The sequence below is a fragment of the Phoenix dactylifera genome, chromosome 16, assembly GCF_009389715.1.
Source record: "Phoenix dactylifera cultivar Barhee BC4 chromosome 16, palm_55x_up_171113_PBpolish2nd_filt_p, whole genome shotgun sequence".
In the NCBI taxonomy this organism is placed as follows: Eukaryota; Viridiplantae; Streptophyta; class Magnoliopsida; order Arecales; family Arecaceae; genus Phoenix; species Phoenix dactylifera.
The window spans coordinates 12,426,453-12,450,863 of NC_052407.1; the positions used below are offsets into that span (position 1 = coordinate 12,426,453).

Sequence of the window (24,411 nt, forward strand, 5' to 3'; positions counted from 1 at the left end):
AGTTACCCACGGGTCGAAAAGAGTATGAGCAAAATTTTACCCACATCGAATGTTTTCTGGTGGAAGAAGAGTCCAGTAGAGGCTGCTACGCGGGTGAAGTTTCTTAAATGTATATTAACTATATTTTACTGAGCTGTAGGGACCAAAAACAATCAAACGGGGACTCGAAAATATGCATCATTCTAAATTAATTCCAACCATTTCTTTCAAAACCAATAACTTTAACTTATTTTTTAATTCAAAGCTCAAAAAAAGAAAACATATTAGCACTTCATGGGACCACGCCGTCCACGTTGGAGTTGGGGTGAGGAGCATCACCCTTCTTTTTGCCACGTGGCAATTAAACATTTCTCTGGTGAGAAATTCATTTTTCTTTTTTTTTTTCCTCGTAAAATTTCGTACCCGAAGTTCTTTCTTCTAATCACCCGCTGTTTATTTTTTTTCTAGTTTATAAACCCCGCGGGCTGCGGGCGGAAATGGCGTCTTCGTGAACAACCCGCCCCCGGGGCGTCCTCCCCAATAGTCCGTTCCCCAGGGCTCGCCGTATCGCCACTGCTACCATCCAAGGTTATATATTTTTTTTCTCCGTTTATAACTCTCTCTCCCCTTTTTTCTGTTCTCCTTTTTTAATCCTGCCGTTATTCTCTCTCAATTTCTCTTGATTCTTACGTTTTTCTTTGTTTTTATGAATTTTTGAACTGCTTTGACGGATTTCCTTTTTGTTTTCCTTAAAATTTGTCGATTGTTTTTTTTTTTTTTGGTACCGGAATTGTATCGTTGCTCGGTTCTCCGGAATTTTATTTTGTTTTATTTGTTTTGGGAGAGATTAGGGGTCATGGATACGAATATGGATTGTTTCTGTATATCTTTTTAAATTCAGGCCTTGCTCCTGGTTGGTTTGCCGAATCGTTGGCCGAATTGTTGGCCGATTTGTGGAGTTTAATGCGAAATTAGTTTCTATTCGTAGAAATTTGGTCGATTTCTTCACGGAATTAGGGTTTTCTCTTCGAACTTGTTCTCAGAGTTATTTAAAGATGATAACTTTGGTTTTTTTTCTTTGGATCTAGCTGATTCCTTGGTTCTGTGTCCAGGGAGTTTTGATTTCTGAACGGTTTCCTATGATTTGGCTTCTGTTTTGGTTAGGGATGCGTTTGTTGTTGGTCTTGTAGGTCTTGTAGAAACTTTCTTGTTCTCCTTTTTGAGAAGTTGATTTTAGTTCAATGCGTCCGGGAGCTCTGTGCTTTCACTGTCTGCCTGCAAGGGCATCCCAATTTAGGAGGCTCCCACCACTATGTGTACTCAGCCTTACCTCCACGTGCGAAGAGGCAGTTTATGTATTTTAAACCTATGACACTAGGTCATAATGAAGCAACCTTACTGTTGCACTAAGGCTTACCCTCTTTCACCATCTACCTGTATCATGTAGAGTTCTCCTTTTAGCTTGATTTTGTTCTGGTGAAAATTGAATGCATTTCTGAACTTGTTATGTATTCAAAAGATATGTCTTAATGATAAAGAGGGATCAAAATATATGGGTTGGAATCAAAATTGAATTTTTAAAGCTGGATTACCTTAAATTTTTTATACTCTTATACAGTCGCTTGGAACCTTAAATTTTTTATATCGTTCGTTCCTATTTTTTTTCTCTCCCAACTCCTAGAGGGTATTGTTAATCTTTTAAATGTTTTATATGTCCTTTTCAATACCTGTTGAGACTATGATCTTCAGCCCTTGTTTGAAGTGGAAGTTTTAGAGTTCTGTCAGATTTGGAATTCTAGTCTTCTCTTCATGTTAGTGAAGAATTATTGTGATATTTTTGGAAGACTATGGAGGTGACTGGAGTTTGATTGATTCTGTTTGAATTTTACTATTTGTCAATTTAAATTTTTGAATTCTGTTTCTTTTTTCTCTCACCGAGTGTGACCCATTTTGATTATTGGACATAAAATCAGTCTTGTTTTCTTAAATCTTTCAGTTAGTGACATATGGTTTCTGATTTGTTTATCTGTTCATGAATTGATGTGTGAAGACGGGTTAATAGATTTGCATCATTAGATTCCTCTAGAAGGGTTTTGGGGCTTTTGTCTATGGGCGCTCCCAAGCAGAAATGGACAGCAGAGGAAGAGGCTGCTCTCAGAGCTGGAGTTGTTAAACATGGGGCTGGAAAATGGCGAACAATATTGAAGGATCCAGAATTTAGTGGCATCTTATGTTTGCGGTCAAATGTTGATCTCAAGGTGTGTCTTTTATTTAATTGATTTAGTTAGCAAATTCAGTTATTGTAAGATAAATTGGTGTGTGTTAACTTTCGAAATAATTGAATGAGGAATTCTGATACTTGATTCCAAATATCAATCTAAACATTGTTGGGTTTGTTTTCTTTGTATTCTTTCTTTAATTGGACAGGACAAATGGCGGAACATGAGTGTGACTGCAAATGGATGGGGATCTCGAGAGAAGGCTAGGATAGCCTTGAAGAAGAGTCGGCAGATTTCCAAGCATGATGATACCCCAAAGGTTCTAAATACAGAAGTTCAGGATATTGATGATGAAATTGTTGACACCAAGCCTCTTGCATTGTCTAGTGAGAGTTTAAAAATTACTGGTTCTAAAAGATCTATCTCAAGGTTAGTGTATAATTGCATCATTAATTGTTGGTTTGAAGTTATAGACATGCAGATTTGCTTCGGGCAGTTCAAATTTTGATTTACTGGCCTTTTGCTATCTTAGATGTAATTTGGGTTCTGAATTAGTAACTTGAGCTAGAGCTAATTGTATTTTCTCTGCCTTTAAACAGCATAAACCTCTATTGTTATAGCACGGACTACAAACTACTTTGACGTATTTGTCCATATTGCCTGTGAGGCCATTAATGTGCTGCCAGCACTCATTAATGTTTTAATATAAATTTGAGGGCGCCAAGCACAAATCTCCATGAATCCGCTATTCTCCTTACCTCTATAACTGCATTTTCTAATAATTTCGCCTCGCTCTAAAGGAGAGAAACAATTGAAGTACGCCCCACAAGGTTGGATTGTATTCATTAAGTGACATAGTCAATAGAGTTTGCTTTTAGTTAGATGGAAAATAACAACTTCATCTCATATGGATTGCATGTGACCAATTCCCTATATTATTTTATTGGTGTAGGACATCCCTTGTTGTGTCAGTGGCCACACTTGTGAGTAGTTTGGAGATGTAGAGCTCTTAAATGGGGATATCATACGAGCCTTAAGGCATGAAAATGTCAACTATTGAATGGGAATATTTGTGGGTTTGAACTTATGAGCCACATACTATGGGAGAGAGTGATGGAATAAACATCCAAGACATGACAGTTATTCTAAATAGCAAATTTAGATCTATGCAGGGATGCTGGGGAATATAAGGATATAGGATATTATGTTAGTTGGGCATTGATGAAAAGATCAGAAGGGATGACAGAAAATGCACATGGATTTTTCTATCTTAAAAGCGCATATGACAAGGTATGAGCACCTGGAATAAACAACATATTACAATTCCTGGGACATGCAGGGGCAATGACTGCCATATTCAGATCTTGCATTATAAGTAAAATTTAGTCAGTAGGCCTACATGAAGATGGACACTAAGATCATATATTGTTACATGAGTCATAGCAAGCGTAAAGCAAAGCTTCCTTTCTCTGTCTATACATATATGTATATATGTATGGAAATAAAGAGATTCTTTCTTCTTGGGATGACAAATAAAGGACACTTTTTAAGCTGTTTGCACATTAAGGGGAGTGGAGCCAAAGGGACTTATCGAATGAATCCCTCCGGAGGCCTTCGGCGGCCCTCCCTCCCTCTCCCTTCCTTCCCCTCTCTCTTTTTTCCTCTCTCTCGTTCTCCCTCTCCTGTTCTCTCGCCCTCTCTGTTGTGTCGAAACGGGCCCAACGCGGAACGACACGAGGTGTATTGAACCATGCTGCTGGTCGACCGGTACGGGCTCCATTACCGACATGGGCTCCGGTACTGACACGACAGACCTTGTAATGAATCTTTCCATTCTATCTATTTGGTTGAAGCACACTCTAGGTGTGTAACGCCTTGTTTGTTTCCAATCATAATATGCATGCATGCATGCATGTATATATCATTATATATATATATATATATATATATATATATATATATATATATATGCATGTGTGTATATATCATTATATATATATATATCTGTATCTAGATCTTATATTATATGCAATTTTAGTCAGTAGGCCTATGTGAAGATGGGGCACTAAGATCATATATTGTTACAGGAGTCATAGCAAGTGTAAAATGAAGTATCCTTTCTTCCTCTCTCTCTGTGTGTACAAGTAGAGCTAATATGTAGGTGCCCACTTAATGGCCTAAATAAGATCGATCCTGATCGGACAATTGAGGGCCCGATAATGATGATCTGGGCGTTGGATATGATTTACCATTTCTATGTTGCCCACTGTCTAAAAATTATGTGATTTGGAGGCTCCTAGCCTATGCGTCGCCTATGCATCTAGCGGTAAAAAATGGACAGTTTAAATGATACGAACAGTGAATATTTTTGACCACTGGATGTATTGGCTAGGAATTTCCAAGTCACATGATCTTCTAAAAGTAAGCGGGTTAAAGATGATAGATCATATTCAACGACTTGAATCATTGGTGTTGGGCCCCTACTCATCCAGTTAGGATCAACCTTATTTGGGATATTGTGCCCACATGTTAGCTCTACTCATATATATCTATTATTAGTCGATGAGATGAGAAATTTGAACTATTTAGAAAAACATTGGTAGATATTGGTTAGGGGCAAAGACAAGGTGGCTGAGAAGTTCAGGATTTCTCTTATAATGTGGATATAAATCCAACATCACCCTTTCAAATTTAGCGTGGCTCCTAGCAACCCCTAAAATATTGCATGTTTCATAGGAAGTAATATTTCTCAAATTCGAAAGGATGATCAGTTATAACCCCTTTTGACAGCTTCTTTCTCTCAATGCAGCATCTTATATGCTTATTAAGTTGAAGAATTCTTGTCAAATAAGGAATCTTTGCTTAGTATGATCAAGCGGGGAAGTCACTACTTATATTGTTTCTATTACGTTTTCAATTGGTCTCAAACTTTTCTTGCTAGAAACTAACATTCAAGCTTTTGTTGATGGAGACTAAGATGGTTTCCCAACCATATCCTCTCCCTCCCGTTTCAAACTTCCAATCATTTTCCCAGTTATGGAGGTTGTAGGTGACACAAGCATCAGAACCCTTGCTCTCACTCTTTTAATCACAGCAGAAAATAAATGCTCCTCCTTTACCATTTGGCTGTGTTTCTATTGTGCATCTGCCCTTTGTGAAGACATGAGCAAATTTTTATAAGGTATACCAAGCAGTCCTTTCAAATTTTTATTCCTTTAAAACTTTTATCTTTTCTTCTCTCTCTCATTCCTTTATCTTTTTAAAGGCAAGTACCTGCTAATGTATAAAAAAGAATATGGTTTGAAAAATCCTGAGGTTACTTCCTTTTCTTTTATACTCTTTACTAGCCAATTTTTCAAAAGAAGTTATTCATTTATATCAATACCAAACACTTATTGATATGATATAATCAATATATCCGCCCTCAATATGTTGCCCAATATAATTTGATATATTCCGATATATTGGCTAACACAATATCAAGATATTCGCCAGGATTTCCTAATCATTTTTTACCATTTTAACTTAATTTTTATTTATTGGATGTTCGAATTGATGGCTTAAATAGCAGTTAATCTTGGATTTGCCATATTTACCGAGAGTCCAATGTCTCAGTTCCTAAAGTATTGTTTGAGATCTTTCCAAAGTTTCCATCTCCAGCAAGATAGATGAGAACTTGGTCCATATTGGTATTGGCTACCAACTGAGATAGGCAAGTTCTCTAGGTTTTGAAAAGCTTGTTACTATCATCCATCTAATCCGTTCCATACTTGAGTCTATCTGCATATGGGCATTAATTGTAGCATCTACCTAATATTTGTAATTGTAAAAAGTTGCTGGGTCTTTTAAATAAAAAGCTGCTATGAATATGGATACACAAATTCTGACTCATGTCCCAGAAATCTATAAATCAGTTTTCAACCCTATTCAGTCTCATAAAGTTCTCATGAACTACAAAGGGTAATAAGTGACAACATTGACATATTTTCAATTTGATATTCTCTCCATAATTGACACCCTTAGTGAATTGCATCGTTAATAGTCAGCCTTTTAAGCAAAGTGTTTAATTTAATAGAACTACTAGGATCTAGTAAAAGAGTCATGTGGTAATAGATGCGGTCATTTCATTGTTGTTTCTTGTTTGACCATTTGTTTACTTTAGAAAAATAGTAAAAGAGAGCTGGGAGGCTTGTATACTTACTTTGAGTTAATAAAACATAGTCGGATAATATCCTACCTCGAAGTTCATTGGATTTATATCTGCTATTATGACCATATTGTTAGTAATATCTGCCATATTGTTAATATTTGATTTGGTCCATTTTTAGCCCTAAAACTACATGCACATGTAATGCAATGCTATGGCTAAAAAAAACATGTAATAAAATATATTATATATATTAATGAACACTTTATGCAAGTAAAATTAATGATCATAATTAGTTTAATATAATAATACTCTGATTGTAACCTTTAAAAAATATAATAATGCATTGAGATTAAGAAAATGCGAAGAAAGGCATCAATTTATGCTCTTTTGGTTCCTTAAGACAGACATATTCCCATTGCACTACTCCATGTAATGTTTACAGATGGGAGCTTCATAATTTGTAATCGAGGAGTTAAAGACATCTCAAGCAGGATGCCTAGAATAAATGGTAGATTTGCTGCTTAGTATGCTAGAGGCATTATATTCAGTAGGTACTCATGAGCTTATCAAATTTAATGCGAGTAGAATAGATATATATGGGATAAATAAATAACTTAGAATGCTCAAAGTACCTGATCTCATGTTACTAGAAGTAAAGTTGTTGAAGTATAATGAAATTCAAAATACACTATTAAAGCAAAGTTGAAGATAGATTTAAATTTTAAAGGAAGTATTGGTTGTTGCATTTTTTCAGATATGCTGTGTGCACCTTACACGCACTTTGATTCCCTCCTGATATTTAGAGATGCCCATCAATTTTATTCAAGGGCCAATTAATCAACAAACTAGGAATACCATATCAGCAAAGGAGGCAACGTGATGTGGGGAGATGGGAGTGGTTTTGGCACTTGGGGCGTGAACTAAAGAGAGGGTAGAGAGAGAGAGAGTGGTGAAGATAAAGATGACGGGGGCACACTTATAGGAAAGGGCGGTCGATGAGCCTATTCAGTCTCGTGATCTTGTGAGTAGACTGGATTTTAAGTGCAATAAGTGATTTTAGAAAAGGAAACCAACTACGGAAACACTTAAAGGCAGAAGGAGGGAGATTGAAAATTATCGTTTGAAGTCCCTGCATAGTATCTTTTACATGCTCCCTCACATGCATGCATAATATCTTTTACATGATCCATCAGCAACCAATGATTAGGATGCAGATAAATCACTTTTAACCATGTGTTGCCATGTCAGCACATTAGAGAACACTTAAATCACTGTGCATGGTCAAGTTTGATAGGGGAAGAGACATGTCGCTCGTGTATACATGGAAAGAGAGATGTGAGGTGCATTGCATGAGATTGTTATGAAAGGAACAAGAGAATATTAATCATGAGAGATGTAAGTAAATAGATGAAAACAGACCTTACATTCATCTAGTAGCTAGTGATTGGCTGGCTTGTGAGATACAAAAAAGAGGGCAGGCAGGATTAGAAAATATAGAATAAAATGAGAATAGAACAAAAGTTCCAATATCAAACAGAACAAAAATAGAAACATGAAATAAAATACAATAGAAAAATGTAAATGTTAACATAGAAAAACAAATATATAATGAAAAAAATAGAATGCGGGAAGAAAATTTGATGGATGGTTGTGATGCTACATAGGGAAGCACTGATACTTCAAAACAGGTGTTATGGCAGTATCTAGTTACATATCAGAAATGGATATAGGACTGATTTGGCCTGATATATGTGCTCAGACACTTCTAGGCATGTCCAGATACTTCTTGGATACGTTTAGAGTTAGTGGCGGGTTCTTGGGCTTTGGTCAAGCGGGATTTGAACCCGGATTTGCATCCGAGTCCCATAACTTAAACTAAGTATGGGATGACACCCATTCTCTTGCATGCCCTATTTTCTTCTCTAAATCCCAATTGAAAGAGAGGGGAAGAGAAGGAGTGGATGGTTTGCTGATTGAGAGGAAAATGTAGCATTTCTTTTTTTCATATCTGCATTTAATTTTAGAACAACAGAATCTGTATCATGTTGCTCGCATGTTGATTTGCTTTAAATTGTTTATTATTTTTGTGTGTTTAATTTGCTGCTCGATTGTTCACTTTTCAACCCTTGCTCTTGTTAAGTTTTGTATTTTGCTGCATCTTTTTTAATTCTGTTGATGGCTTGCAGCTGTATATGTACTCCCAGTAGAACAGAATATTAGATTGATTCGTCTGTGTCTATCAACATTTTAAATGTTTGCTGGATGTATTCTTATTATGTTCTTACTCATTTATTGAAATTTCTATTGTTATTTTTGAATTTTTTAAGCATATATATATATATATAAAAAACTATATTTGTTTATTATCATATCCTGTTTGTTTGAGATTTCGCATATCAACGTAATCTATCGTGTCATCCATATCCGGTATCCATATCCATTCTTCCAAGGATGCCATTTGCTAATATTTTCATTATCATTTATTTATTTCTTACTTATCTGGATCGTTAAATAGACTTATACTTTTGATTTACTTACCTTTCTTCTCTTCTAAGAGAACAAGAGAATGAAGAGGGAGAAAAAAAAGAAAAGAGGGTTATGAGATGGAAGGATGGTGGCACAATAATTGAGAAATAAAAGAGGGATAAAGTTGGATTAAAATGGAAAAAAATGAAGTCCAGTTTTATTAGGGAAGGAAGATGTTAACATTTTGAAGAAAGTGTATTGAGAAAGAAAATCTCATTGAGGAAGAGGTGCATGAGAGACAGATTTTGGATGGGGGTCATTTAGAGTCTGGTTTTTCAGGAAAGAAATCAGTTGGTTGCCTAATTGGTTAAGTTACATGAAAGAGACTAATTTATAACTCAAACAATTTAAGTCCACTTTTCTTAGTTAAAAAAATTAGAAAGACTTCTTAATTATAGATTTGTTTGCATTCATGGAGAGATGAGGTGAGAATGTGTTTTTCTTTTTTCTCTCTTTTTTTTTTGGGGGTGGGGGGTGGGGGTGGTTTGGTGGACTGTATATAACAGAAATTGGCAGTCCTGAATTGTGTTAGTGTATTTTGGGAACAAAAATTGGCAGGCAGGATTTTTGTAGAATATTTCTGAAATAAAAATCTCTCTTTTTAATACAGTGTAGATGTTGATCAAGGTGAAGTGTTGATAGATTGTATCATCAGATACTTTATAATCCAATATCAAGATGATTTTTGTGGATGACCAATTTGGACTAACAAACAATATGTTGTATTGGATGATATATTAAAAGCGAGCATGTGTAAGAATGTGTATGTGTGTGTGCTTGTAAACATGTGTGTTAGGTCATTTGTCTGCTTCACATATATGCCTATGTGTGCTTTTGTTGGTCAAGATCTCGGTGAGATATAAACCATGCCTATCATTTTTGTTAGGCATCATATAACATAAACATTAGACATTTCAATTATAAAGAACTATTTATATGAAAATCAGGTTTAAACATTTAGACGACAGAGGAGTTGTTATTTATTATATACTATGAATAAAATGAGAATAGATATTAGGTGCACATGATTTAACATGTCCATATAATATAGATTTCTAAACCACCAATCCTGATTTCCATTCCTCACTTGTCCTCTTCTTTATCTTTGATTCTCTTTTTAGGATCTTGACCTTTGTTCATATACACACCTCTTTATTGTATAGAAGCACTGCTTATGTAGTTCTTTACATGAAATTTTCTATTTTTCGCCCATTATCTTTCAAGTCTGTATAGAGTTTCTTTTTTATTTTGCGGGACTAGGTCGTAAAAACCAATTGTATAATTTCAAGCATATGAAATGTAGGTGCAGTGGATATGGAATAAAAATGAAAATAAGGCCTCAGTTGAACCTGATGGCCGTGAATTATTTGGTTGGAGAGGCGAGCTGCATTTTGTAATGTGTGTATTGACGATTTTGCAACTTTTTTATGGAGCAAGAGGCCAACTTGACCAGCTATACGTCCTCTTGATGAGAGGTTCAGCGAAAAATTTCCTATGACTTCCATTTCTTCTGAGTCTTGGCTCACAAAGGTGAACCATTAAGATTCTAGGAAGTAATGCCATTTGTTTCTCTTGCCAACCGAGCATTATAAAGGAATTTCTTCCTCCAATTCACTCTTGAAATTTATTTTAAAAAAATCAACTAGGGTAGACAGAACAATGAACTTGTCTGAAGAAATTAATATGAATTCTCGCTTTTGTGAAACCTCTGAAAGAGCCCCAAATAAGGTTATTATGACCCTTATTCTGTGCAAATAAGCTGTGGCCCTTATATTCTGGAATCAAATTGCTCTATAGGTCAAAGGGATTATTTTTGTTACACTAAATTATTGTTTGAGGGAAATTGAACAGAGGTCCATAAAGATGGCATCATCTATGCTCATTCTGCCTTTTGCAGTGCAAAACTTTCAGTCATTAAGATACAAATTGATCAAGCTTTATAGATGAATGTAGTTTGACAGGATTTTTTTGGCATAGCCAGTGACTTCAACCTGTGGTTAAATGGAGCTCCAAGTGTTGAAATCTGAGTGATTGAGCTTGCTTTTTTGACACTTGGAACATGGAAATAGAGATTTGTACATTCAACTTATGCCCTTAGAAGTATTGAATATTGCACCTTGCCTAATCTTCTAAAATACAATTAAGTGATGCCTGTCTTGAATCTTATGCTCATCAAAGTTGCTTGAATTGGTCTAACTCACTGTCAATAGTTGAGGCTATCCTGGTAGGTCAAAGAGAAAAATGCTATTCTGAACAATTTTGTTACTTTTAGATCTATTTACAGAAATAAGGAGATTGATGAAAACTTGGGTACTAGAATGAGAGCTGGGTGAGTAAGTTGATATGTTTAGGGTGTTTTTGTCTGAAACATGCTTTGGTGTTGCAAGGGAAAATTGCTAAAATGACAAATTTTATATTGGGCAGTGAAGAGTGTCTTAGCAAATTAGCTGAGTGTAACAGAATCAAGAATGTGATGATTGATATTGTTAATACTATGAAGGATAGCTAGAGGAATAAGTCACGCCAATTGATGACAAAGGAATGATAAACTTATTGAGACAGCATAGCCATCTGGAACAAACTTAAAAACGATCTGGTAGGAGAGATGCTTAAATCTGTGTTCAATGGTCAAGAATAAGGAGTCTATGACTAAGCTAAAATGGATGAAAGCTGTGAGAAAGGATATGGAAGGGTTTGCAGTAATCCCAGATATGACCCCTAGCAGGAAGGATGAGCATTAGATATGATCAGTGGTCAAGGATCTGTAAGGTTGACCTAGATAGTTGCAATGAGGCTTGATAGTTGATAAACAGTGATACTATGCATGTTGTTGAACTTCTTTAATTCCTATGAATGCATTGTCATAAACAGAAATCAAGATATTTTTCACAAACATTAAAAATATTTGAAGTCCTTTCATTGCTAAGGTCCACTTTGGTTGTGGGACAAGTTGAATAAGCTGGAACAAAGTCATCTTTTTCTATTTATTCTGTTCTATTCTTCCAAACACCAAAACTTCATCCCTTAATGGGGGAGTTGGAGGGACAGTTCTGAGTTTTCCAAAAAAAGTACTTTATACTCTTGCAGTCCTCCAAAGCTGGATTAAGTTCTGGAGATTTGGTGAATTCCTCCTTTACTCCATTTTCTCTCCAAGTTATTTTGCCTTTTTAACTTTCCCAGGATAACTTTGTTCCTGACCAAACAGGGTCTAACATTCAAGTTGTTTGTCAGGTTTATCAGTTGCATATAAAATTGGCGATATCTCAGTCAGTTATCTGATAAGTTACATTAGTAGTATCATAGGTCATAAGCAATGGACGCCTTCCTGCACAATGCTTATGCTAAATACTGACTTTTCATTTTCGCTTGGAGACATCCGATAAGAATGATGACTTTCCAGTTATGATGTTTTCCAATATGAAAGTGTTAAATTTGATGCTTGAATTCATGGTGAGTGATTTCCACTAAAATCTTATTATATTAACCGTATGTCTTTTCCATGAAAATAAACCTTGTCCTAGTCTTAGCTCTCTGAAAGGAACTCTAGTCATTATGTTAATGATGGGCCTTTACTATGAGAATAGATGTTTTCCTAATTTGAACTCCGTCCCATCACTAGCAGTTACGCTTTCACTTTCAACCCGATTCATTTAGCTCTTTTCGGAAGGGAAGATAGTTCCATCACTTCTGGAGACCTTGATGCTGTGACTCAGGCATTACCCAATAGAGGTGCAAGGCACAGTTTTCTTTTATTACAATTTTTAATAGGATAACGAGCTACAAGAACGCTCAATTGAGAGGCTTCTTCTTCTTCTTATTATTATTATATTCATGTACTCTTCCATGAATATAAATGTTCTCCTAGTTTTAACTCTCTTAGAGGAACTCTGATAGAGTTACTCCTTTTCTTGTTTTTGTTATACTTGTTGAAGGACTGATAGGTAACTGTCCCTTGACCATTATATGGGTTATTGAGCATTGACTTCACTATAGAAATAGATTACTGAAATTGGAGAGGCATTGGGGCTTGTTTTCATAAGAGAGGTAGAGATTCAAATATTATTAGCATTTGCTGAGGGATCATTAAGGTAGAAACTATGCCCACTTAACTAGGACCAACAACATTCCCTTTTTTAGGGCATTTCTTATGACATTGGAATTTTTTGTGCAATCCATTTAGCAGACAATTTTAGCTGATCTTTTGATTGCCTGAAAGAAATTTCTCTCCTTGTAATTCATTTTCTTTATATTATTGAATATAGGATTAGTAAGGAGATCAAGTTCAAAATTAAATAGCTTAAATTTGATGTTTTCTGCTTTTTAACTTTCTGGAGTGCATTGTACTTTATTTGATGCAGTAGAAATATGTAGTAATCTTGCAATGCCTTCCAACAACTTTGCTATGCAGATGGCCTCTGAATTGGATGCTTTAGAAGTCTCTTTTGTTTTTGTCATAATTATTTCTTTTTATTTTAGCAATCATCTTACTTTGTAATGAATAGCAGATAGCACAAATATTGCTTCAATGTGGGAATAGGTTTTCTTTTATTTACATAACTCTTTTTTTTTTGGTTAGGCATAGACTATTTATACTATACGGGGAAAGTGCAAATGTATGTATTGTAATTTTATTATTTTGATTTCTAGACAGCTGAGTCGTATTTCTAGTAGTTTATCAATACCATCTCCTTAATGTAGCAAATAATGTAAAAGAAACCGATTTCAAAGCAGAATATTTTGGCAATTCTTTGGCTTAACAAAGTTGGTGATGATCTTCAAAATTGAGTTGATATATGGGGTTTGCCTTATAACCTATGTCTGACATGTACTTACCAATAGTTGTAAGAAATTATCAGATGTTAAAATGAACTTGTGTTTATCTCTTTGCAGCTCTTAATGGGCACAAATGTTGAAAGCTTAAAGGTGACATCATATTAGATGAATAGATAACTTTGATTAGGTTTATATGGTTTGCTTCATAGTATTTGCTTCATGTTCGACTATGGAGGAGGATGAGATCAATGTGTGAATTAGTATTGAAAATTGAAATGTTGCCAAGCTGACGTTTCCTGTTGATTTAGTCCATCAAATCCAATATTCCATGTTCCATTTTTGGTTGTTAACTATTTTTCACATATGTCTGTGATGTTTATTATCTTTTTGAAATTATCTTTTTATTTGGCTGCTTTGATCATGGGGCATCTGTCTAGGGCCTAGATGCTAAGTGGCCCTTTTTGTTTCTTGCATCAGTTGTTAAACATTGTTGAAGGCAGAAAAACCTGATCAAATTTGATTGATAAGAGATGTCACTAGAGGTGGGGGCATTTACTGCACACATGTTGGTTGCATCATAGTAAAGTAGGATATCGGTCCCCTTTTGCAGTACTATTTGGACAGTTATTTATTGCCTGGTAATATGAGAAGAGAATGAGTAAGAGCTTCAAATAGCTCTGTGTCATAATTAAGGCGGCAGTGACAGCAGAATAGAAAGGCACAAGTTTGCTACACTATAATGATATCAAACTTCCATGGTCTCCTCTTTTTCAACAAATTTCTTTGTTCTACATAATGACAACAACTGTGATACCATGCTATTGTTGGAGATATAATTAGCTAGAGTCTCACATAATGCATTCCTGTAATTATCTAAACATCTTTCTTTAGCTTAGCCAATTTTTTTAATGTTTCTCTACCTAGACTGTTTATTCTATGTTGAATTTCCTCTGGCTTGGTTCCTCTGCCACCTTGTGGACCTATTGTTGATCACTATTAATTTCTAGTTGTTTTGCTTGATTTCTCTCCTATGTATAGGCTGGATGATCTTATCATGGAAGCTATTACTAATTTAAAGGAGCCCACTGGGTCTAACAAGACGGCTATTGGCATGTATATAGAGGTACATTTCCAACCTTTGGCTGAGCTATTGCCATGTAATGAGCAGCGACAAAATGTTTAGTTATAGTTATTTATTTCTTCGTCTATGGCCATTAAAAGCTAACTTCAGATACTCATTTGATTTGTTTGATCATTGCTCAGAAAAGATAAACACTTTCTAATGTTTTCAATTATTTATAATAGCTATATGGTTTGTGCATATGATCACTGTATAGATGTGCCATACTGCCTTAGATGGTGGCTTGATTTTGAGTTTATGCACCTTAATCTCCCATTTGTTCAGCTCTTGGAAAATTTGTTTTGGAAATCATTTCCCTTATCTTTTCATTTTTATAATACTAGATGTATTATCTGAACAGAGGTTACATTGAATGGGCATGCATCCACATGTTTAATTTGAATTTCCAGCTTCTTTTCTATATTACTAAAATAAATGAATGTGCTTAGAGAACATTAACATTGTACATCTCTTTTAATAGAGAACAAATAGTTTCTCCTTTTTATTTTTGTGAGAGGAAGCAAAATGGATAGGGTCTGAGCAAAAATGACGTGCTTAACTTTTAACATGTTCGCTTCATGGGACGTGCGCAATTGTGTAAGTTCGAGCATGACCTTGCATAGATGGAAAAAATAATGTGTTTAGCTTTTAGCATGTTCACTTCATGGGACGTGCAAGTGTGTAAGTTCGAGCATGACCTAGAATAGATGGAACCAAGGATTCAAGTCCCGACAGGATATCCTGTGAGACATTGAAACGAGGTACTATCCCATGTATCGGGACAGGACTGTCCTGCCGTTGTCCCAGCATCCCGTTCGGCATATCTTGGGACATTCCTTATCCCAAGTGTCAGGACCAGAGTATGCCGTACCGGCCGGTACGGGCCGGTACGAACCGGTTCGGATTGGAACCGGTACCGGATCAACGTGGGATCCGGTACCGGAAGTTTTTATTAAAAAACTGGCCGGTATGACTGCCATACTGGTATGGGCCGGTATGTACCCGGTACGGGGCCGGTACCTACCAGTATGGGGTGCCGCCGATACCTACCGGTACGGAGTGCCACCGGTATGCTGACCGGTACTGGTATGACAGACCTTGGTCGGGATGGGCTGGGATGGTGGTGCGTCCCGTTCTATGGAAAAAACGGGACGACCTTGTTCTATGGGATTTAAATCCTTTGATTGAACAATGGCATGTTGTTATATATTTAGTCACGATAACTATTAAGAAAAGTTACCATCTTTCATAGTTCAGAGCAGGTAATCATGCATTTGAGTCAGATTATGGGAATCCGTTTACTAAAATGAAGGTGCTGCCATTTGAATTTTTCTTTTTCTTTTCCCTTTCCCCTGGAGATGGGTCATAGTTTCATCAATAAATCTGATACATGCAGGAACAATACTGGCTTCCTCCAGATTTCAAACAGTTGTTGTCTGCAAAACTGAAGGCATTGACTGCGAGCAGAAAATTGATTAAGGTAATCTACTTTCTTATGCAAAATGCAAAAAGTAGATTGAATCATGGTAAATATTGTAAGATACATCGCAACAGTATGAAACACTGATACCAGGGCTTTGGATTAGTTCATTTTCTCAATAATAATGGAAGTATCGTGCCTTGAAATTGACTTATTATGGCTTATCTCAAACTGTCTAAGCTTAGGCAAAATTGGTATAGATACTCATTTGGCATTGTCTATACTTAGTATTATACCCTAATATAGTTGTTTCAGACTGGTTGTTTGCAAATTAAAAAGCTGTTTAACTGCAGCATTGTCATGATCTTCCTTTAATCAGACAAAGGAAAGATGGTCACCATCTCTTCCCTCCAGTTCAGTTATATTTAAGGAAAAAGATTGTGTTATGTTTCATGTTTTTTTATTAATTATCCTTATGCTGCATTGGTTAGCTTGAAATATTTGGTGGACTTATTTAGAGAGGTCGATGAAGCTGCAGTTGGGTTTACATTTTGCTATAGTGAGTGGATGAAATGTTGAGTGGAACAGGGGAGTTCCCGTTGAGTTGCTAATAATGGTAGCCAGAGATTTAGGTGGAGTGGTGAAAAGAGAAGATTATGGTTGTACTAATAGCTCTCCTGTTATATAAAAAAAAGAATCTTCAGCAATCTTGTTATTTCCAATGCAGGTGAAACGCAAGTATAGGATAGCACCGATTTCAGCATTTTCAGAAAGAAGAAACTCCAAGGCATTTCTTCTTGAGGGAAGGAAAATGGGGCCTCCCAAACTAGAAAAGGATGATATTAAGATGCTCACAAAAGCTCAAGTCGATGCTGAATTAGCACAGATGAGAAACATGACTGCAGAGGAGGCTGCAGCTGTTGCTGCTAAGGCAGTTTCAGAGGCAGAGGCGGCCATTAAAGAAGCTGAAGAAGCAGCGAGAGAGGCAGAGGCTGCAGAAGCTGATGCAGAAGCTGCAAAGGCTTTTGCTGAGGCGGCTATGTTGACGCTAAAAAACCGAAATGCAGCTAAAATGGTGATGCTTTTGTGTCTCTCTCTCCCTACAAACAGAAACATATTTTTTGTTTTGCAGCTAGTATTTTGATGCTTTGGCTGATTGACCCTTATTTTGCCCCTTTGATGCATATCCCTTCTTATGTTGTATGCTTATTTTACATTGCAATATCGCTGTTCCTACTTTTCTTTTTCTTTTTTTTTGGGTGGGGCAAAGGATTTTGGATATAACTTTGGCACAAATGGAGCAAGATGATAGGATTTCTGCTTGTTTAGCATCTTGGTTTCTCCATAACATTTATGGAGAAAGTGACAGTTTTCTTTGCTTCACAATACTACAATTATGTTTTCTTCTTCTACCAGCACATGTCTGCACATTATTTCATACTCAATGCCTTGCGTAGCAATATGACAGTACTTGCATCAAGGGACTCTGTTTTGTTTGTTTTGTTGTCAGAGATGTTAGTGTACAACATGTGCTGTGTTATCACACATATGAAGCAAGTCCACCATGTTTCTGTCAGTTTAGCTTGTACTTTGTAAACTTACCCACTTTTCTGTGATTATAAAATTAAGGATTTCTCACTCTTAATCTTGAATATCCATTTCTTTATGTGTGTATTGATTAAAGGCTGCTGTCCAATTAGGTCATTCATTAGTATCAGGTTTTATGTGGTTGAAATTTCCTGGAGATATATCTGTCTTCCATCTGTTTCATTGGCTGTACAGCAGTTCCAGAAAGATGCAATATTCCTCATTCATTATAAGATGCCAAGGTAGGTCTCTTGAAGCCTAGCTACACGCATACATACATACCTACTACATACATATATATGCGTGTGTGTGCGTGTGCATGCATATATGTATACGCATACGTACACATAGTATATGTGTGTGTATTTGAATTCATAAGATTGAACATATTTAACAATGAATTAGGAAGAGGAAGAGGAGGTGAAGGATAGGGGATTTACAGGATGTTGGAAGAGGAACGATTTTTGTGCAGGTCAAAACCCTAGATCCAGCTCTTTCTCTCTTGCTGTCCGCTTATTTCCCTTTTCCTTGGTAGATCTTTATTGCCCCTTCTCTCTTTTGCCCACTTAAGCCTCGCAATCCTAATTATATCAACAAAATGGACAGCCGTGATCAAAAATAACAGACATGCTTTTTTTATTCATGGGCTTCACTTAAGCACAGAAAACACTTTCTGGGCTAGTGAAGCATCCTCGCCTCAGGGAAGGACTGGCACTGAGGTGGTGCCTTGTGCCTTAGGCCCACCTTTGACAACTGCTAGAGGAGCTATAGGAGTTCAGCAAAATAGGTACAAAGTGATGGAAAATTGGATTGAGATAGCATAGACATGTACAGTGAAGATCTGTAGGGGGCCTTTATAATAAGAAATACTTTAGCCTGGGACAGGATGCAGAAAAAGGAGGGAAGACCTAGGATATGTTGGATGCTGGTTGAGTGGTGGGTAAGCGGGTGTTATTTGTTTAACCAGCCAAACACCAACCAAAAAGTGGTGGATTACTTTGTTCGGTCGAGGGGTCAAAAAGGTACTTAACATGTGTAACTTTTTTTTAGGTGGGAAGGTGATAAAGTTAACCACCTAAAGCTTCCTCTCCCTTTATTTACCTTTTCACTTTTCCACAACTTAAACCCATTAATCATAGGAGCACCAACCAAACAGCAAATAGCTTTATTCATTGCTTAGCTGGTTAACAGGTGGATACGCATGCCTAAAACTATTCACAGGGTGGTTGGCTATGCAGCATCCAAACACCCTAATGAATATTAATGGAGGTTCTGAAAAAGATAGAAAACCTTGAAATAACATTAGTGGTTAGCAATGTTTGGCAGATGAGGATTCATAAAGCTGACCTTGAATAATTGGGATAAGGTTGGATGGTTATCATTATGGTTTATCCTACATTTTTTGTAACAGGAATCCTCTCAGAGCTCTGATTAGTGAAGCCTGGAATCTCATAAATTTGGGATTATCGTTGAATGGACTGATTGAACCCTTGTTGGCTATATGATTAGTATTTTGGTGAATGTAATCTACGAAGATTCATGAAAGTTTATTTCATTCAAATTTAAGGTCAATCAAATGGTTAATAATGACCCAGAGGTCAATCAACTTTGTACATTACAATCTGGGATCAGCTGATAAGCAGAAAGAGTCTGACAGACATCCATTCATTGCAAGTGAAGTTGATGAACAGAACAAGGTCCACAGAAGTAAACCCATGAGGATTATGCCGGTGTGCAGAACTGTGTTACCATTGTTGATAATCTGATTGATGATCAACCTGAAGTTGATGAAAAGATTTATGGTTGCACTTCTCAGGCTTCAAATATTGGAAGATCAATAGTTAATCATAATGCAGCATCCATAGCACTTTCAAATATCAGAGTTTAAAACCTGCAAATTCAGTGATATATATCATGGACCACAGGACCTCGTCAGTAGTTTAATTCGTGATCCATTAAGTCATGAAAACTCATTCATGTACTCCTTTTGGGTTCGTACTTCAAACTGATGTTTTGGTAGAGCAGAAAATGATAAATATCATATAGTGAAGCTGTCTGTGCTGAGATTTGATCCATCATGTTACTCATGCTGCTACAAATATACAAAGGTTACCCTACATGTAGGTGAATGGAGATCATATTGACCTCTTATGGTCCTGTACCTGCATTTAGCAGGGGGAAGTCCAAGCGTCCACTCTGCATTAGATCTTGACTTAGTATCCCTCCATGTGGTTGAGTGGAAGTCATAAAGTTAATGCATCTTGATCAGATGGCTCAGGACAACTCAGTTTCCTGTAATATGGTTTGAGGATGCTGTATATTTTCATTATCATGATCACTCAGATCTGACCTCTTTGAGGAAGTTTGAAGACAGAGACCATGCATGTGGATATACCCTTAATATGGTGAAAATGAAGCTCTAGTGTTAAGATCTCATCTATGACCGGTAGATGACAAGGGAAATTCTAAGGCACTCATTTTCATCAATTATATTGTGACCCACCTGATGTTCGGTACCCTTTGCATGGTATACCAGCTATACCTTAATTTTTAAATCTGCATTTTATATGCATTATTATAATGCTTCGTACTTGTAGAAGATGTATAGAGCATATATATTCTCTGACATATTACTTCTGTACTTGTTTGACTTCACCACACCCTTCCACGTCTTAGACAGTAGCTTAGTTTATTTGGATAGGTTAAAGGAGGCATTCCTCTTTCAAAGACATGTCATCTGAAGCTGCCAGAAACATGAACCCACATACAATAATCATGTAATGAATTCCCTCCAAAAGGATTCGAAGTTTGAATTCACAACAGCCAGTGGACCATTAAGGTGTCAAAGTCAGTCTTTTGCGAGAGCTTTCATGTTACTACTTTCACATGCTGGTTCCACTATGCTGCATAAGCGACTTTTTCCTTGTATATCAGAACAAAAATTTAGAAAGCCAATTTAGAATTTATAATTTTGAAAACTGAACCTTTTTATCTTTGCAAATTTGTGCACAGAACAAAAATTTAGAAAGCCAATTTAGAATTTATAATTTTGGAAACTGAACCTTTTTATCTTTGCAAATTTGTGCAGATGGTTCGAGTTTGACAGGGAACAACTGGGTGTTTCATCTGTGTTTCCTTATTTTCTCCATACAACATTGCCAGACATGCTGTCGTTTTGTTTTGTCAAATATGTAGATATATGGTCAGGGTCTGTATAGCTTGGATAATGCAGGTTTCCAGTAAATGACCCTGGGAACCCTTCCTTGGCTCATGATCGCAGGCTGGAAGTTGCCCAGTCATCATCAGCTCCTATTATCATTTCATGTTTCCATGCTGTCAAAAGTGTCCAGTGGAACTGGCAGAAAACGGGGCTTTCATCAACTGAAAACTTTGAAATAAGTTACTTGATGCATGACATCATTGGGAATTGAATTGGTTTCTGTTGTACGTTCTCTGTCGTTCTCAGGTTTTGCTGCAGAATTAAATGGATAAAGAGGAACTTTAAAGTTCGTTCCCTCTACAGCTAGCTCTTCTTTTCTTGAAAGGTGATTTTGTTGGTGATAAGGTGCCCTTTAGCTCATAAAATCATATATGCGTACCTACCTAGAAGCTGAGTGGTTGCTCTTCCTGTCATATGGTGTTGAATTTTTCTGATCAGGGAGATTATGGTTTCTGGTCAAAATTTTAAGATGTTGCTGCCTGTTTTTTTGCTCTTGCAATTTCCTGATATTAAATCAGTGTCAGGGAGTGTTATGTTCTAATTTAAGAAGTCAGTTGTGTGCTCTAACTCCAATATTCCTCTCTACAGACAGGATCCCTCAAGGTGCCAACTGGGATGTGTTGTGTTTGAATGTGTGCAGTTTTGAGAATTAATGGTGATAGAATGCATGGGAAGGTTGTGAAAGCATGAATGTTGTGTTCTTTTGTATACTCAAAAAGGATCAAAAACCATCTGGATTGGTGGATCTGCTTCCATCTTAGGCCTTGTTTGGGTGCTTGTCTCTTCTATCTGCGCATTATTTTGTTTGCCACCTGGACTGTTGTACCTGCATCAGCATGACATTTTTTCTTCTTTTTCTTCTTTTGTTTATTGTTTTTGTAAACTATCTGAAGAGAAGTTTTTTTTTTTTTTTTTTTTGGATACAACAGCAGCTCATACATCTTGTGTTAGAGTACAGCCAAGTCCAAAAAAAGAAAATGACGTAAACAAGGAGGGGTCACTACATCACGTGTCCATAGAATTGCTCTGGAGTGTCAAGCAACAAACAAGGTGATCCAGTCGATGGTTCGATTTGTCTCTCGAAACACATGAACAATCTGAGAGGAGTTTATATTACTCGCCAGTCTGGGGATGCCACACAAGTGTCCACATTTCTGTTGATCCTCTCTTCAAATTCAATCGATTACCGTGGCAGAGTCCTCCTTCAGGCACACTCTACTAGCACTGAACACATACCTGGCAAAGGTAAGGCTCTTCCAAGCTGTCCGAAGTTTTGCCTCAATGGCGGTCATGCCATCAATGCGCCATCCTTCTGCTGCAACCAGTTTGGAGTCCCGGTTCCGGATCACGAATGCCATCACTAGCACCATCGGCGGTCGCACCACCATCGAAGTTCATCTTGAGATGGCCGGAGGTTGGGGGCACCCAAGAGAAAAGGATGAACCTCGACGTTACAACAATAGATTAGGGATTCTAGATGTTCCTAGCCATTCCAGATGGAGTCTCAGCGGGAGCCATGGCAATTTTTGTAGTATATAGACGAGCTCTATCCACAACCGTTCTCACGGGCATCCTCCTTTTGAAGAGACAGACGTTCCTGTCCAATCAGATGTGGTAGGCTACGTAAGCATAAAAGGTGTCCCGCTTCGCAGAACTCGGTCTCAGAAAGGAATCCCTCAGAAAGTACAAAAAAGCCTTAGTTGACTCCATCGTTCGCTGCATAGGAGAGGAAGCACACCTCCAAATTTGAACTACCCAAGGGCACCTAATGAGAACATGACTAATGGTCTCTTCAGTATTAGGGCACATCTTGCACATCGAAGAAATCCGAACCCCTCTCTTGGCCATAACACTCCTAGTTGGTAGACAGCTCTAAACCACCTTCTAGATGAATAAGACGACTCGAGGGTGGATCCATAGCCTCCAAATCCATCCTCCCTCAATTTGTCTAGCAGGCTCTCTACTGATCAAGGCATGCAAATCCCTGGCCTATACCCTTGATCTCCCAGTCGAAGCCCAGACCGGTCTGTCCGGCCCTGGCCTGAAGGGGATAGATAGGGTCATGATCCTCTCAGCCAGCGACTCTCCAAAGGTCTCCTGAACCGCCACCTCACTCCACCTGCCCTCCCTGGAAATAAACATGTCACAAACCCTGTGTCCCACTAACCTCGCAGAATTAACCAGCATTGGCATACGACAGAGCGAAATCTCAGTTACCCATCTATCCTCCAGTACATCAATGGATCGCCCATCGCCAATGACCCATTTGGTCGTAGGGAGCACAAACGGGGCCGAGCACAAATCTCCATCTATATAAAGGAATGCATGTGCCTTGCTCTAACATCTGCTACCATCGATAGGCCACCATACTTGGCTTTTAAGAGGGAACACCACAAAGTGTCGTGCTCTAAAATGAACTTGGCTGCATGTCTCGCCGCCAATACCTCTTGCCTCGCCACTAAGGAATGCACCCCGAATCCGCCACTTCTAACTGACTGACAAATCACCTCCTATGATATCATGTGGATGCCCCCTCTACCACTCCGCCTACCCTAAATAAAATATCTGAAAAGCTACTCAAGCGATCTCAGTAGCACCAGAGGCATGATGGCGTTGGATAACAAATACATCGGCATCAAACTGAGCACCAATCACACCAGGATGACTTTGCCCATTATGAAAAAAAAAACACCTATCTGCTAGCCCTCAAGTTTGTGCCTAATGCTCTGTTCCATTGAGGAACAATCTCTGCTGTGAAGACACTGGTCAGTAATAGGCACACCCAAATATCTCAGAACATCCTCCTGTTTATCCACTCTCAGAATCTCCTTAATGGATTCCTTCACTTGTGGCTTGATCTTTGGCTGAAGCAAACAACTGACTTAAACAAGTTGACCCATTGCCCCGACGCTGCACAATAATCCCATAGGATCCTCCTGAAGAGAAGTTAGGGAGAAGGATCTTGTTGATAGGATGAGACGCTGGGGGGGGGGATACTCAACCTTTCAATGTTCTTTTATTTTCTGATCATAATGGATATAATGGATAATTTTATACTTAATGTACTTAGATAGCATCTTTCCTACCCAAAAAGATAAAAAAATTTGTTTGGATGTTTCTATATATTCGTTAGTGATGTGGTTCCTATTGTTTATTATAGCACTGTAGGCTGCAATTCTTTTTCAGGTTGGATTGAAAACAGATCAGATGTTGGTATGCTCATATATCTTTTTGTTTTTTTATTTGAAGCATTTGGATATGGATATAAGCATTAATTGGATGCTGAAAATTTATAATATTTTTTGTTTTAAAATGGTCATAGACGCCAAATCAAATATCGATGCTATATCAATGGAATAGTTAAACTTTATAAGCTACCAAATCAAAGATAATGTATGGAAAATAAATTAAACTAAA

The 24,411-nt window shown here is 37.3% G+C and overlaps 1 protein-coding gene across 3 annotated transcripts; it reads left to right on the plus strand.

Annotated features, from left to right (window-relative positions):
- Positions 1 to 419: 419 nt before the first annotated feature.
- On the plus strand, positions 420 to 21,294 carry LOC103703646 (single myb histone 6-like). 3 transcript variants are annotated; one of them, XM_008786566.4, is made up of 7 exons: positions 420 to 567; positions 2,030 to 2,237; positions 2,407 to 2,627; positions 14,686 to 14,770; positions 16,164 to 16,247; positions 16,915 to 17,262; positions 20,863 to 21,294. In XM_008786566.4, the coding sequence occupies exons 2-7, from the start codon at positions 2,088 to 2,090 to the stop codon at positions 20,875 to 20,877; spliced, it is 903 nt and encodes a 300-aa protein (XP_008784788.1). In that variant the 5' UTR covers positions 420 to 567; positions 2,030 to 2,087; the 3' UTR covers positions 20,878 to 21,294. The 3 variants fall into 3 exon arrangements, with proteins under 3 accessions (XP_008784788.1, XP_008784789.1, XP_008784790.1); XM_008786567.4 differs by having other exon boundaries at positions 445 to 567; positions 2,042 to 2,237; XM_008786568.4 differs by having other exon boundaries at positions 445 to 567; positions 2,056 to 2,237.
- Positions 21,295 to 24,411: the final 3,117 nt, after the last annotated feature.